Below are 14,112 nucleotides of genomic sequence, written 5' to 3'. Positions count from 1 at the left end.
CCCGTCGCTCCCCTTGGTGCTGTTTTCCCAGCGGACAGACAGATTGTCAGTCGCTTGATGCTCTTTTCTTCTGTGTGGCACTCACACATTTCCTCCTGCGCGGTCTGCAGCTCTCTCTGGACAGCTGCCCAGCAGGAAAGGCCTGGGCTGTGCTTCAGACTTGGGAGAGCGGAGACAGGCGGGCCTCTTACTGAAAACAGCACAGGAAATGTCATGTCCCAGCAGATGGGTGCAGGGGCATGGAGGAGGGAGGGTCCCATGACCATATCACACATTGAAAGAATGCTAAGCATTCTTCTAACAACCCAAACATATAAAGGGTAAAGTCAGGAGAGCCACTCTCTAGCTGTAGGACCTTGGACAAGGCATTTAGCTCTGCAGAGCCTTAGTTTTCCCATCTGAAAATTGGGGAGAACAACATCTACATCAATGGGCTTTGGGAGCCTTAAAAGGTAGGACGTATATAAAGCAATCAGCACCATACCCAACTCGTGGGAAGTACTCAATGATTTTTCATTCTTCTCTTCCCCCCACCCCCAGAAAAGTAGCCTCTAGAGAGAATGCTATTAATGATGACATAAGGTAGATGGTGGCCTCCTGGTTGGGAAGAAGGGACAAGTGGTTGCAAAGGGGCTACGTGTCCCTCATCTCCTCATTTCCAGGGACCTGCCCCATGGAGGTGCTTCCATGGGTGCTTGTTGAACTTGCTCTTTTAATCTCATTGTGGGGAACAGCACCACCGTCATGCAACATTTCTCAGAACGTAGTAGGTGATCAGAAATTCCCGGTGCAGGAACAGATAACGGAGCAAGCCAATTTTAAATAAAATACAGTCTTTGCTGGCCGCCCACAGTGGTCTCCTTCCCCATACATCCTCTGCTCTATTTAATTTCCAAACACATTAATTGCAACTTCAGAAAACAAAAAGTAGATTCATTTTGTTTCTACTGGACGCCTAATAACCCATCTGACAGACGTTCTCACTTCCCAATTGTGTGAAATGTGTTTGAGGAGTTAAAAAGAGAAAAACAAAACCAACGAAACTGAATGGCTGAGTCGAACACGCACGTCACTTTGAAAACAGCCTAATGAGAAATTTCAGTAACTCACTGAGAGGAAAGCTCAATCAACTCAGGGAGAAAAAGAAAGGCTGACTTGAGAGGCGTTTTGGAGCAACACAATTTCATTGCCTGCAAGTGTAATAAGCAAGAAGAGACAAGAAACCCACTATCTAGGAGCAGCCCTAAAGGTCAGGATTAATGAATGGGTTGGAGGTTTGAAGTTTGCAGGCCCAGTTGTGTGCTGGTAGGTGGAGATTTCAGCAGTCCTTAAGGGAGCTTATACATAATTTATTTTCTTAAGTAGATACATGGTATAGAAATGTTGTTTGCACTATTAACTGGACCAGAAAACTGTGTCTTCCCAGGTACCAGCTTTTCCCAACCTTTCCCCAAGGGCTCTACTTTGTATTTCCTGGACTCCGTAATGCAGGGTGCCCCACACAAGTCACCCCGAACCTGGATGCTGGCATCTGGGAAGTGGGGCCTAGCCATTATCTCTAACCCCTGGCCCGTGCAAACATAACGCTTTAGAAGAATTGCACAGACCCACGCCATCAAGCCCAGGTCTGCCTCCAAACTAGCTGTGTGACCTGGGGCAGGTCACTTCACCTGTCTGGGCCATAGACTCTCCATGTGCAATATGAGATGTTTGGGCAAGAATATTTTTGGCACCTGCACTTTCCCAGTATTCCCTGACTCTGAGATGCACCTCCCCCACTACCAAACAGGAGAGCCCTAGTGTTAGCAAAGCACCAACCTCCCCCTGCCTGTTGGGAATAAAGCAGGTTGAGAGGGGATGTGAGTGTGAGCTGTAGCTACAAGGAACTGGGGGGCAAAGAGCACAGGCTTTGGAATTAGGCGGAGAGGGATTTCACCCTAGATTCTCCACTTACCAGCTCTGTGAACTGGCTCAGCCTCTCTGGGCCTCAGTTTCCTTATCTGTAAAATGGGGGTAATAATACCAAACTCATAGGGTGGTTGCAGAAATTAGTGATGGCAGAAGTAAAGTGAAAGGCACTCCAGGGAAGGCAACAAAGCCAGTCAGTGACTGAAGAGCAACTCTAAGATGTACTAGAAGACAGTGAAACCCTCTCCCCATCCCCATGTCCATAGTTCTTCGATTTAGAATGTGCCCACTTCAGATTGGTGGTGTCTATACGCTGTACCAATAACTGGTTACAATTTAGTTGTTGGAATTCAAATGTAGGTTTTCAAAGTGGATTGTAAGCATCAAACAATCTCCCTCTCATACAGAACTCTACGGCCCCTGTATCTCATTGACTACCCTGGGCTTCTAACAACAGGTTTAAGATTATTAAGGAATAAGCAATCTGTGGCACAGGGTGGATTTCATCCCCTGTAACTACTTCAAGACGAGCTTGGTATTGTGGAGACACGGCAGAGAGGGCAGGACCCCTCAATCCTCCTTATTCTTTAATTCATCCCTGACTTCCCCCCGTCACCCCAAACTTTTATCTCTCTTCTGCCAAAAAGGAGAAACACCGTAACTCTCCCCACTCCCAGTATGGATTTCTAACTAGAAGAGATGTCTATTGTTATAATCTTCCAAACAAGTCCACTTTCATTCTCTCAGGCCCCATAAGCACATGCCAAGGTTATCTTGCCCGATGTGCAGATGAGAAAAAGATAGAGGCTCAGGGATTGTTAGTTTCCTTCCCTCCGACTTCCTGGGGCCGTTAAGAAAGTGGAAGGGGACGCAGTCTCTAAAATGTAATGCACCGTGCAAACGTTAGCAATGAAGACGATGGTCATGGCCCCATTTTTATCTCAGGATCCCCCATCACTCCTGGAGATCCAGGTTTGAAATGCGCACCATTAATTCTCACAAATCGATCTAACCATGTGCAATTCTAGACTCTTAGCAACCCTACAACTCCAGCCTTGCCATCTGCGATGGGGCTGTCATCACTTACCGGGAGAGCAGAGACATGCCTGGGAGAATGGCAGGTCTGAAGAAGTGGCGAGCTCCACCTGGCAGTCTGGACTTAAATAAATTGTATTTTCTGGCTGGGGGCGATAAGGCGTAAATTTGAAGCATGTGTTACTCTTACACATCATTATGCCCCGAATAGGGGAAAGAGAGCTGCATCTTGTCCCAAGTTGGCTGCAAAATTGCACTGTGTGTAAATAGCTCTCAGACCTTTGATGTTGAGCTAGGAGGAAAATAATCCTTTCAGAAAAGCCAGGTTCCCGGAAGCGGAGGTCTCAGTAGGCGGGAAAGGAGACGAGCGGAGGGTACTGCCAGCGTGCGCCCTGTTGTCTCGGGGTCCCTTCTCCTGACCCCACCAAGATAAACAGTCTTAGTTCCTGAGAGGATTATTTCCTCTAACACCTTCACAGAGAAGCAAGCAAAAATGCTTAGGTACAATTACGTGGGAAGCTGAGAAGGCCACCGCAGAGAAAGGGAGTGGAGGGGAGCTGGACAAGATGTCAGCCTAAGCTCCCCATGAACCAGGCCAGGCTGGCCAGCCCTGAAGGGCGCCTCCCAGAGGTGGGAAAGGGGATGGGGTAGCTGCACCTTGGAGCCCGTTCATTCATTCATTCATTCATTCAACAAAACAGATATAGTCCCTGCTCTTTTCAAAACTGCAGCCCTCGGGCCAACTGCAGTCCTCAATCCATTGTTAATTGGCCTGCAGCAAATTCCAAAAATACATTTAGTTTACTTAAATAAACCAGGTGAGGCAATACGTACTTCACCTCGAATGAGTGGCCCGGCTGTTTATGTATTTTACTGCATATGGCCCTTGGTAAAAAACGTTGGAAAAAGTTTGGACACCCCTGGTGTAAGACATGTCCAACAAATAATTTACTTACATACTTTGATAAACACTGTAAAGGAAAAATGCTGCGGTGTAAGGTTATCTAACAGGAAACCCCAATTTAAATGGAGGCTGGGAGGACAGGTGGAGTGGCCAAGAAAGGCCTTTGTGGAAGTTGCATTTAAGCCAAGGCTGATCACACGTTGACCAGGCAAAGGGTGGGGGAGAATATTCTAGGCAGAAGAAACAGCATGTGGAAAGGGCCCCTTTCCATGCACATTCCAGGAGCTGAAGAGGCCAGTATGTTTGAAGCTTCTGAGAGAGGGGACAAAGGCAGACCGGGCCCACACCATACACGGCCCAGTGAGGATTTAGGACTTTATCCCAAATGCACCAGGAAACCGCAGCAGGGTCTTAGGCCTCTTTATGGTGGTCCTGACCTGATAGAGAACTTGGCCATCATGGATTGCCACTTGGCCTTCTCTGAGACATGGCTACAGTCACCGTCCAGCGCCCTGCCCTGCCACTCAGGTTGCCAGCAGCCCAACCAAGCTCACTGCATCACTTCACACCTGGCAACTCTGTGCACTTAACCCAGCACCTGCTCCCAGGAGAAAGGAGCAGGAAAGGTGGGACTGACACGGAGGGGACCTGCAAGAGCTGCCACCTGGGCCTTATGAGTACCAGGCCTGTGAGGGGGGCATACAGGGTGATGAGCGAGTCTCCATCAGTGAGTCTTTCCCACCTCAAGGACCTGTCTGCTCCCTCTTCTGTAGGGAGACTTTGGTCCATGGGACTTCAGGGCCGCCCGCCCAGTGCCCGTCACAGAGCAGGCACTCAGTCAACGGTCAGCAGAAGTCAGCAATCCCCTAGGCAGCAATCCTCCATCTCCTCTTGTAAGTGGGGAAACTGAGGAAGGCTGGTATAGAGAACGGAATGGGCTGAACTAGGAGTCCCTGTCCCAGCTGGATGTAGCCTTGGGCAAGTCGTTTCCTCCCTCCGTTCACTTACCTATAAAGTCAGGTGAGTGGACGAGGTGATCTCGAAGACCCCATTCAGTGCTCACACCTTGTCATACCCTCGGAAACTCGGAGAGGGTGAATACCTTTATCAAGGCCACCTCTCACGGCTGTGGCAGGGCTGGGCTCACCGCTGACTCCAGGAAGAGACAACACATTCTACCCCCAGCCCAATATTCTGAAGTTCAATTACCAAATGAGGGGGAGGAGGGTTAGAATTTGCAATCTGATTCTAAGCTGGTTCTACTTTCACTTACAAATCTCTTCGTAGAGATAGGAAAATTAATATTAGAAACCATGTGGGAGCCAGAGAGGTTATTTGGCGGGTCGACAAAGAAAAGCGCTATTGGAGCTCGCCAGAAGTCACTACAGATGTGCTGGGCCCCTTGCAGTGGATGTGCTAACTATACGTGCTCGATCCGTTCATTATCGTGGTCCCCAAAAGCATCTCTCTGGGGGGGCGGAGGGGCAAGTTCGTTAGCCACGTTCAGTAGCTATACACAATGGTGATGCTATAGCTCAGTTCTTTGAAAAAATCATGTTCCAGCTGTCCCCACCATGAAGCTGAGAGAGGACGGCTTGTCTGCCCTGAAATAGTGCAGCTGCCCGGGGACTCTCCACTGTTGGGCACAGAGGAGAAAAATGTGGAATCTGGTGTTTTGCTGACCCTTCCTATAGACCATGAAGGCAGGTAGCAGGGCTTGTGCTTCTTTGCAATCCCCATAATCCTTGCACATCGTCGAAGCACATGCCTATGAATATTGATGGGCTGATAGAAAAAGCAAGGCATAGAAGAAGAGTATTGGCTCAGAAATATCCCAATAACGAAGACCCAGAAAGAGCACGTATGTTTGAATCAGACTATCCTGGATTTGAATCCCAGCTTCTCGCTGTGTGACCTTAGGCAAGTCACTTAACCTCTCTGGGCCTTCACTTCTTCCTTGGTACAGTGGGAGCAGTGATACCCACCCGTGATCATAATTGCAAGGGTTAAATGAAACAACATAGATAAATGTCTAGCACAGTGCCTGGCACATGGTAGAGGCCCCTCTCCCTGCCTTCCATCCAGCCATCAAGCTCTGCACGAGAAAGGCAGCCTCTAGCACTCACCCCTGCTATTTACCTGCCTCTGCACTGAAGGATGGGAAGCCAAAGAGCATCCCTGTGGCCTCCACATGGCAGGAGGGGACAGTGAAATGGAATATAGTCAGGGAAGCAACCTGGGCCCAAATCTCAGTGGCTGCAAGAATCCAATACATTTAGCCTGGCTCTCTTCCAGCCAATTTTGCCGGATGTAATTTGGCTTCTGCTCGAGCTTCCAAAGCAGTTATGTAATCATAATAACCATAGCATTTGTAGAAAGCTTTTATAGTTTCAAAGCACTTTTGCATGTATTACCTCAGTTGATCCTCTCGATAACCTTGAAAGGTAGCTAGCTAGGCAAGCACGAGGACCACCGTTTTATAGACAGAGAACTTGAGACTTGGAGGGTTTCTTTGGTTCACCCTGAGTCACACAACTCGTAAGTGGCCACATCAAACTTGGACAAAGGTCTCTGCATTCCTTTCCCTGGGCTTTTCCCACTCCATCACATTGCATCTCTGTCATCGTGCTTTCATCCAACAAAAGAGGACTGAGCACCTACTGTGTACCAGGCAAGGTACTAAGTGCTGGGACTCAGAAATGAAAGGCAGAGTCAAGTTCAGAAGAGATGCAGGACCAGCTAATCAGGGCCATGGGAGAGCTGCCATGAGGGAGTAAAGGGAACAGTGAGAGGTGGGAGGTGGTTAACCCAGCTTGGTCCAGGGGCTCAGGAAGGCTTCCTGGAGGAGGAGGTACATCAATCCAGTCTTGGAGAACAAAGTTAGAGGTTGCCCAGGCAGAGAGCCAGAGATTGTCCAGGCAGAAAGAGGAATGAGAGGACTTCTGGGCAGCAGAAGCAGTAAATAGAAAGCCACAAAGGTGTGAACCAGCAATACATACCCAAGGATACAGCAAGGTGTTTGATCTGACTCCACCCACCCACCTACGCACTCATTCATTCAAGATATATTTCAAGAGCAGACCCATGGGCCAGGCACGGTGCTAGCGACCAGAGACACATACTGCAGCAGATGGAGTCCCTGAGCCCGTGGAGCTTGCCTTCTAGTGCATTTCCAGGGACTCACATGGGAAGCAGTAGGATGAAGTAGGGAGAGGCATCACAGAAGGCTGAGTATGGAGGGCCTGGATTTCAGCTGAAGGTGCCTGAGGAGCCCTGATGGATTTTATGCACAGGGTTAACAAGATCAGGTTTGCATTTCAGAAAGAGCAAACCACAGTTAACTTAGAGGGTGGGCTGGAGAAGGTTGTATGGAGTCCGGGAGAGCCCAGCTAGGAAACTGCAGCAACCCAGGACAGAAATGACTGGATCCTGAGTTACAGAGGTGCAGAAGACAAAAAAGCAACAATGCAAGATGGTCGTAGACAAGGGTTGACAGACTTTGTTGGTTAATGGGACATGGGGGTGAGGAAGAGGAAGAGTGGACAGCCACTGTGGGAATCTGACTTGAGCCCCTTGGCAGGTGGCAAAGCTATTTCCCATCACCGGAGTTTGGAAGAACCATCGGGGCACTGGAGAGCCTGAGGAAGATTTGTTTCCGCTGGGACATGCTGAGTGTCAGGGATCTGTGGATCCCCCTGAGTTCATGTTTATTAGGCAGTGGGATCAGTGTGTCTGGAGCCCAGGAGAGATGTCAGGGCCAGAGGTGCAGATTGGAAGAGCTTAGGAATGATGCTTGACACTTGAAAGTGGACAGGACGCCCATAGGGCACATACAGAGGGAGAAGAGATCAGGTCCCATTATAATAAATCCCAAAGGGTGTCCAGATTTGATGCCAGCATCCCACTTGGCAAAAGTCATGCCATTGACCAGGGCAAGGAATCATTGGTCCCCAAGAGGGGTTGATTGTGATGGGCTGTGGGGACTCTGGCCTACTGTTGGATTTCTGGGGTCTCACCCTTCTCCAGAGCCCAGTCTGAAGTCACCCATATGCTCTCTCTCTCTTTCTCTCTCTTTCTCTTCTCTCCTTCAGGTGTTTACAAAATATGGGAAGTGTTACATGTTTAACTCAGGCGAGGATGGCAAACCTCTACTCACCACGGTCAAGGGGGGGACAGGCAACGGGCTGGAGATCATGCTGGACATTCAGCAAGATGAGTACCTGCCCATCTGGGGAGAGACAGGTGAGCTGGGCCCACAGACCGGGGCAGCGGGTGATGGCGGAGGGCTGCAGGACTCTGAAAGAACAGTTTGCCTCAGGTGGGCTGCCGTGGCCCAGCCTCTGAAGGACTGCTCTCCATCCAGGGGCTGGTGACGTGCTGTGAATGAATGGTAAGGGCATCCCTGGCATGGACTGGAATGAGTTTCCTCACATTTCACTACATGGGAGAGGGGCAGATGATGGAAATACTGGAAAGGGAAGGCAGGTAGGGTAAAGGGAGGTATTGGCAGGAGGCATAGATGAAGGTTTGAACCAACAAGGCTGGGCAGGTGAGTGGCTTGATTTCAGGAGCAGAGAAAGGGATGGACAAGCCCCTTCTTCTCTCAGCCATCTTGAATAACCCAACCCAGTTAGGAAGCCCAATGGAAAGAAAGCAGGCTCCTCCCCCTGGGGGCAAGTGGAGGGTCTGTGCAGTGTTGGAAAGCCAAAGGGTATGGACTCGGGGGGATGGCATCATGCCTGTGTGAGCCCCGGGGGCGGGGGGACCATGTGTACAGGCCCCAAGCTTATTTCATGCATTCATTTATTCACTTATTTATTCAGTAAACAATTCATTAGTGATATATTGTCTCAGGCTTTGCACCAAAGCAAGGACGTTAGGGAGAACAAAGACTGATTCCTTGATCACGCCTCGAGGAAGAGACACACACGATTGCAGTCCCGTGTGACACCAGTGTGCCCAGTGCTTGGAGGGATGGCAGCCTCCATGGGGGTGGGAAGGGAGGGTCAGGGAAAGCATCCTAGTGCACGGGGTGTTTGAACGGGGTCTTGAGATGATCCTGGATTATGCAGGTGGGTCCTCGTAAGGGGGATGCAGAAGGTCAGACAGAGCGGGCAATGTGAGGGTGGAAGCAGAAATTGCAGTGATATGGCCAGCAAGCCTAGGGATGCCAGCAGCCTCTAGAATTGTTTTTTTCTTTAAATAAAAGTTTATTGGGGCAGCAATTGTTAGTAAAGTTACATCGATTTCAGGTCTACAGTTCTGTATTACATCATCTATAAATCCCATTGTGTGTTCACCACCCAGAGTCAGTTCTCTTTCCATCACCATATATTAGACCCCGTTTACCCTCTTCTAGAGCCCCGCTTTCCCCTCCCCCTTACCCTCTGGTAACCCCTAAACTATTGTCTACGTCTATGAGTTTTTGTTCTTTCAGTTGTTTGTCTTGTTCTTTTGTTGTTTTTGGTTTATATACCACATATCAGTGAAATCACATGGTTCTCTGCTTTTTCTGTCTGACTTATTTCGCTTAGCATTATGATCTCAAGATACATCCATGTTGTCACAAGTGGTCCAATTTCATCTTTTTTTACCGCCGAATAGTATTCCATTGTGTATATATACCACGTCTTCTTTATCCAGTCATCTATCGAAGGACATTTTGGTTGTTTCCATGTCTTGGCCACCGTAAATAAAGCTGCAATGAACATTTGAGCACACGTGTCTTTATGGATAAATGTTTTCAGATTTTTTGGGTAGATACCCAGGGAGGCATTGCTGGGTCATATGGTAATTCTATTCTTAATTTTTTGAGGAACCTCCACACTGCCTTCCATAATGGCTGCACCAGTCTGCATTCCCACCAACAGTGTATGAGGGTTCCTTTTTCTCCACAGCCTCTCCAACACTTGTTACTATTTGTCTTGTTGATGATAGCCATTCTAACTGGGGTGAGGTGATATCTCATTGTGGTTTTTATTTGCATTTCTCTGATGATTAGTGACATTGAGCATTTTTTCATATTGGCCATCTGTATGTCCTCTTAGGAGAAATGTCTATTCAGGTCCTCTGACCATTTTTTAATTAGATTGTTGGTTTTTTTGTTGTTGAGTTGTATGAGTTCTTTATATATTTTGGGTATTAGTGCTTTATCAGAGGTGTTATTTGCAAATATCTTCTCCCATTCATTTGGTTGGAAGCACGGCAATATCTTGATGCTGGGTCATCGCTCCCAAGGTTTGTGGGCACAGGCAGGCCTAGCCCCACCCCGGCCCTCAGGACAGAGGCAGCCTTCCAGACTTGCCAAGTCGTGTAGCCACATAGGCACCATCTTGCTTCCTTGGCATTCCCCCCTCCTCTCAACCCCCAGAGGAAGGAGCTGATAGGAGATATTTGGGTGATGATGGAGAAGAAATTAATTGCAATATGGCTGTTGAAAGAGTGCCCACGGACAGCTTGATGACAGAGGTGGTGTCGTAGGACAGGAAAGTGGCATGACAGAGGCAAACCCCAGCTCAAATCCCCAGCTCTTCCTTTACGAGCAGTGTGACTGAGAGCAAGTGAATGAGCCTCATTTACTTCGTCTATAAAATAGAGATCAATGAAACAAATTAAACCCATCAACTTTACAAGATGGCTGAAGGGATCAAATGAGAGCTCTCTGCAAACTGTAAACAGCAGAAGCATGATAATGCCGACCGGGGCTGGGGGAATAGTCACACATTGTTAATATCTCATACCTGTAACGGGTCCTAACGCACCTCAACATCTGAAGTCTCATTCTGCTCAAAGCAGAGCTTCTGATACACTCTTGCCTTGCCTCAGGGGCAGCTTTATCTCACAGAAATGTAAGGAAGCAGTGAGGGAACCACTCCTCTGGGTGTAGTTCTGACTGACAGAAAGGACTTTGGGCATCCATGAGTGAATTAGGAAAAGGTACCCCCTTTGGGCTTATGTTTAGCAAATACAGGGTGACTATGAAAATGATCAAAAATGTCCTTTCCTCTGGGCTGACAATGTCCCATACCAGAATGCCCCCTTGGTCAAACATCCTTGACCAGGGCACACTGGAAATACACAATTTTAAAGAAGGCAGGCTCTGTCACATGTGGACCTAATGCCCCTACCTGGGCCCTGTGGAATGTCAGGAGTTTGGGACATTACATATCCCAGGAATAAAAGGAACCTGGAGAACTCTAGTAGAGAGAGTTCAACACTTCTCCTCTGCAGGAATTCTTTAATGTGCTACACCATGAGTTCTCCAAGATAGGAATATTGCACGCAGCATTTATTTCCCAAATGCCTTTGAATGGAAATCTTCTTTCTCATGGGGGAACTCACAAAATAGAGAAAGGATAGAAAAGCCGTTCTAGACTATAGAAGTGCAGAATTCATGGCCAGCATTTTCTAAAAGAAATTAAATTGAAGGCAGGTGGGAGGTTGTTAAAAACGAAACTCTGTAGATGCCTCTGAGAAACTTCAAAGAAATAAAGAAACAGACAGTGGGTTATCTAGGTTGCACAAGACAGAAACCAGATTCAAACAAGCTTAGGCATAAAAGGAATTGTATTGCCCTCAGAATCCAAGGCAAGCTTCAACAACCAAACAGCGGGAAGGCAAGGATGCAGCGTCAGAAACAACTAGAACCAAGGGCTTAGGCCCCTCAGGTTTCTCACTCCCTTTCATCTCTCCTCTTTCTGAATCCATTTATTCACTCTCACTAGAGACAGGCTTTTCTCACACATATATATTTTTTCACACATGGTTCCCAACAGTTTTATATTTTACACATCCTACCACTGCAGAGACTATTGAGTCTCTCACTGATCTCCTATTTAAAAAAAAGAAGAAAAAAAAACAGGAAAGGGAATCATTGGCCCAGTTCAGCTAGATGCCCGCCCTTGGACCAATCAGTGATCAGCAGAAAACATGAGAGCCCTGAGGAAGCTGGGTAGATAGCAGCTAGAGAAGGAATTCCCAAGAGATAATAGTCATGCTGGGGGAGGCAGGGGCCAGGGTGAGAGTTGGCGGTAGGTTATAGTTGAGGAAACCAGGTGTACAGGGTTTCTAATGAACTCAAATTCTGGGTAGATAGGCTCCAAAGTTGGAAAGACCGCAAATAGCCCACTCCCATCTCCCTCTAGCCTTCATTCACCTCAATGCAAAATACTTTTTTATCAAATGTTATCGTCCTTGATTTCTCTAAATCCTAGTATTGTAGAAAACCAAAATTGATGTTATGTTTGAGCAAAGGAATTATTTTGGGAGTCTATGCTCTAATAGTGGTAAACATCCGGCCCCTTATTATCCCCATCAGCCTCATCACCTCCTACGCTGTCCCCTTGTTCATTTGGCTGTAGCCACACTGGCTCCCTGTGGCTTCTGGAACACTCCAGGAACACTGTCTCTTTAGGGCATCTGCATTTTCCGTTCTCTCTGCCTAGAATTCTCTGTGCTCAGACCCACGTGGCTAGTTGCCTCCCCTCCACCAAGTCAGATATCACCTTCTCCATGAAGCCTACCCTGACTGCCCTATGTAAAATTGCACTCCACCTCACGCCTCACCCCTCTTTACCTGTTCTGCTTGTCCTTTCCTCTAGGACATATGTCACCTTCAAGTATACTATATGCTTTACTTATTTATTTTTTCTTGTCTGTCTCCTTCTACTAAAATATATGCTCCAAGACGTTAGAGACGTGGACTGTCTGGCTCACTGACATATACAAGGGCAGTAAATTATTTGTTGATATATTTGTTGGGGGGGGGGGGAAATTGCTGTAATTGTGCACGCGGATGGGGCCCGAATGAGGGCGACATTAACCTTAATGAGTAGCTACTATGTGCCTTAATGAGTAGCTACTATGTGCTGTGAACATTCTACCCCAGGAACCCTCCCAGTTACGTGCTAACAAGGTGTTATAATCCCCATTGAAAGATAAAGAAACTAGAGCCCAGAGAGGTTGCGTGAACTTCCCAAGAACACACACCTCGTCAAGTAGTTGAACCAAGCTGAAAACCCACTTAGGAAACCCCAAAACTGATTCCCCTTCCACTACATTCCTTTAATGTTGAAAATGTGATTGTAAAAGCACTACCATGAAAATAGCTCAGGGAAAAATAAAAAGGTTCAGGTGACATCTCTGAAGAGAGAATGGCATATAATGATAGGTCTGTTGAAGTTCTTCTTTTCTATTTTCTCTGGTGTTTTCAATAGCGTAATCCTGTATTGAACAAGAGCGTTAGCACAGCCCCAGTATATAAAACACATGAAGACAGAGCTGCTCCAGTTCAGGTGGAGATGAGGACCCCTGTTTGATTTCTTCATGCTCACTGTGGTTGACCATGGGACTTCTGGTTGAACACAGTGAATTGGACATACGTCCATGGAGTCTCCCTCCCCAAACTCCATCTAAATGGCAATCAAGGATTTTTTTTTTTTTTTGATTTTTTTTTTTTTTTGTATAAGGTATAAAAGCCCACAAGGACAAAGAGGTTGGGAGAGAAGACAACAGTAGATGTCAGCCAATTTGGGGAAGACGGAAAACTGATGGTACCTGCTTGGCAGAGCAGGCAAAGCTAAAAGATAAGAGTCTCCACCGAGAAGCCAACTAAAAGCCAAACAGTTCTCACCATAGAACCTCCAGGAAGGATCAGGGATTGGAGGCATGAGGTACTGCATAAGACGGGGATGAGGGGTGAAGTTAAAATTGGGAGGATTAGTTAAAAGTCCCCCCAGATATCCTCCGATAGCTCAAAGCAGCCGGACTAATCTCTCTCTGCCCCCAGCAGGAGATAAAATTGAAACAAACAGCCTCTGGGCTTAAGGAAACCAGGCAAAGCTGAGGTCACAGGTGAGGTGCTGTACAGAACACAGGGAGATGAGGTGAGATTCTGCTTACTGAGTAGTGAGACCTCCAGCCATGCTCGTGTATCCCACCCCCAAACAGAATTCTGGGGGAATCCCTTCCTGGAGACACTGACAAGCTCAAAAGAGCCACAGAGAATGACAGGAGTTTCCAAACAAAATGGCCTAGTTAGATCACTCTAGAGTGAAGTCCCTTGGTAATTCCTCCCACCCACAAGGAATGACTGTGTAGGCTTTAAGTACCTTTAACTATGATTGTACAGCCAAATAGCCAGGCATCTGAGTGAAGTCACTAACAGGAAAGGAAGTAAAACTAACCAAACAAACAAATAAGAAACTTTGAGGAAATAGAGATAATGGTTAATGGCACAAGCTCTGGAACTAGACTAGAGCCTGGAT

At 47.4% G+C, this 14,112-nt stretch overlaps 1 protein-coding gene across 5 annotated transcripts in view; it reads left to right on the top strand.

Moving 5' to 3' along the window:
• ASIC2 (acid sensing ion channel subunit 2) overlaps nucleotides 1-14,112 on the top strand; it is a 965,493-nt gene that overhangs the window by 875,954 nt on the left and 75,427 nt on the right. For all 5 annotated transcript variants that reach the window (XM_019732608.3, XM_074319706.2, XM_074319708.2 and 2 more), the window contains exon 2: nucleotides 7,939-8,089. In XM_019732608.3, coding sequence (XP_019588167.1) covers nucleotides 7,939-8,089 — 151 coding nt within the window. The remainder of the gene's footprint in view (nucleotides 1-7,938; nucleotides 8,090-14,112) is intronic.

The sequence above is a fragment of the Rhinolophus sinicus genome, chromosome 12 (assembly GCF_057876585.1).
Source record: "Rhinolophus sinicus isolate RSI-liver-muscle chromosome 12, RSI-T2T, whole genome shotgun sequence".
Lineage (NCBI taxonomy): Eukaryota > Metazoa > Chordata > Mammalia > Chiroptera > Rhinolophidae > Rhinolophus > Rhinolophus sinicus.
The sequence above is the reverse complement of the archived record's forward strand: the minus strand, read 5'-3'. Positions and strand labels throughout refer to the sequence as shown.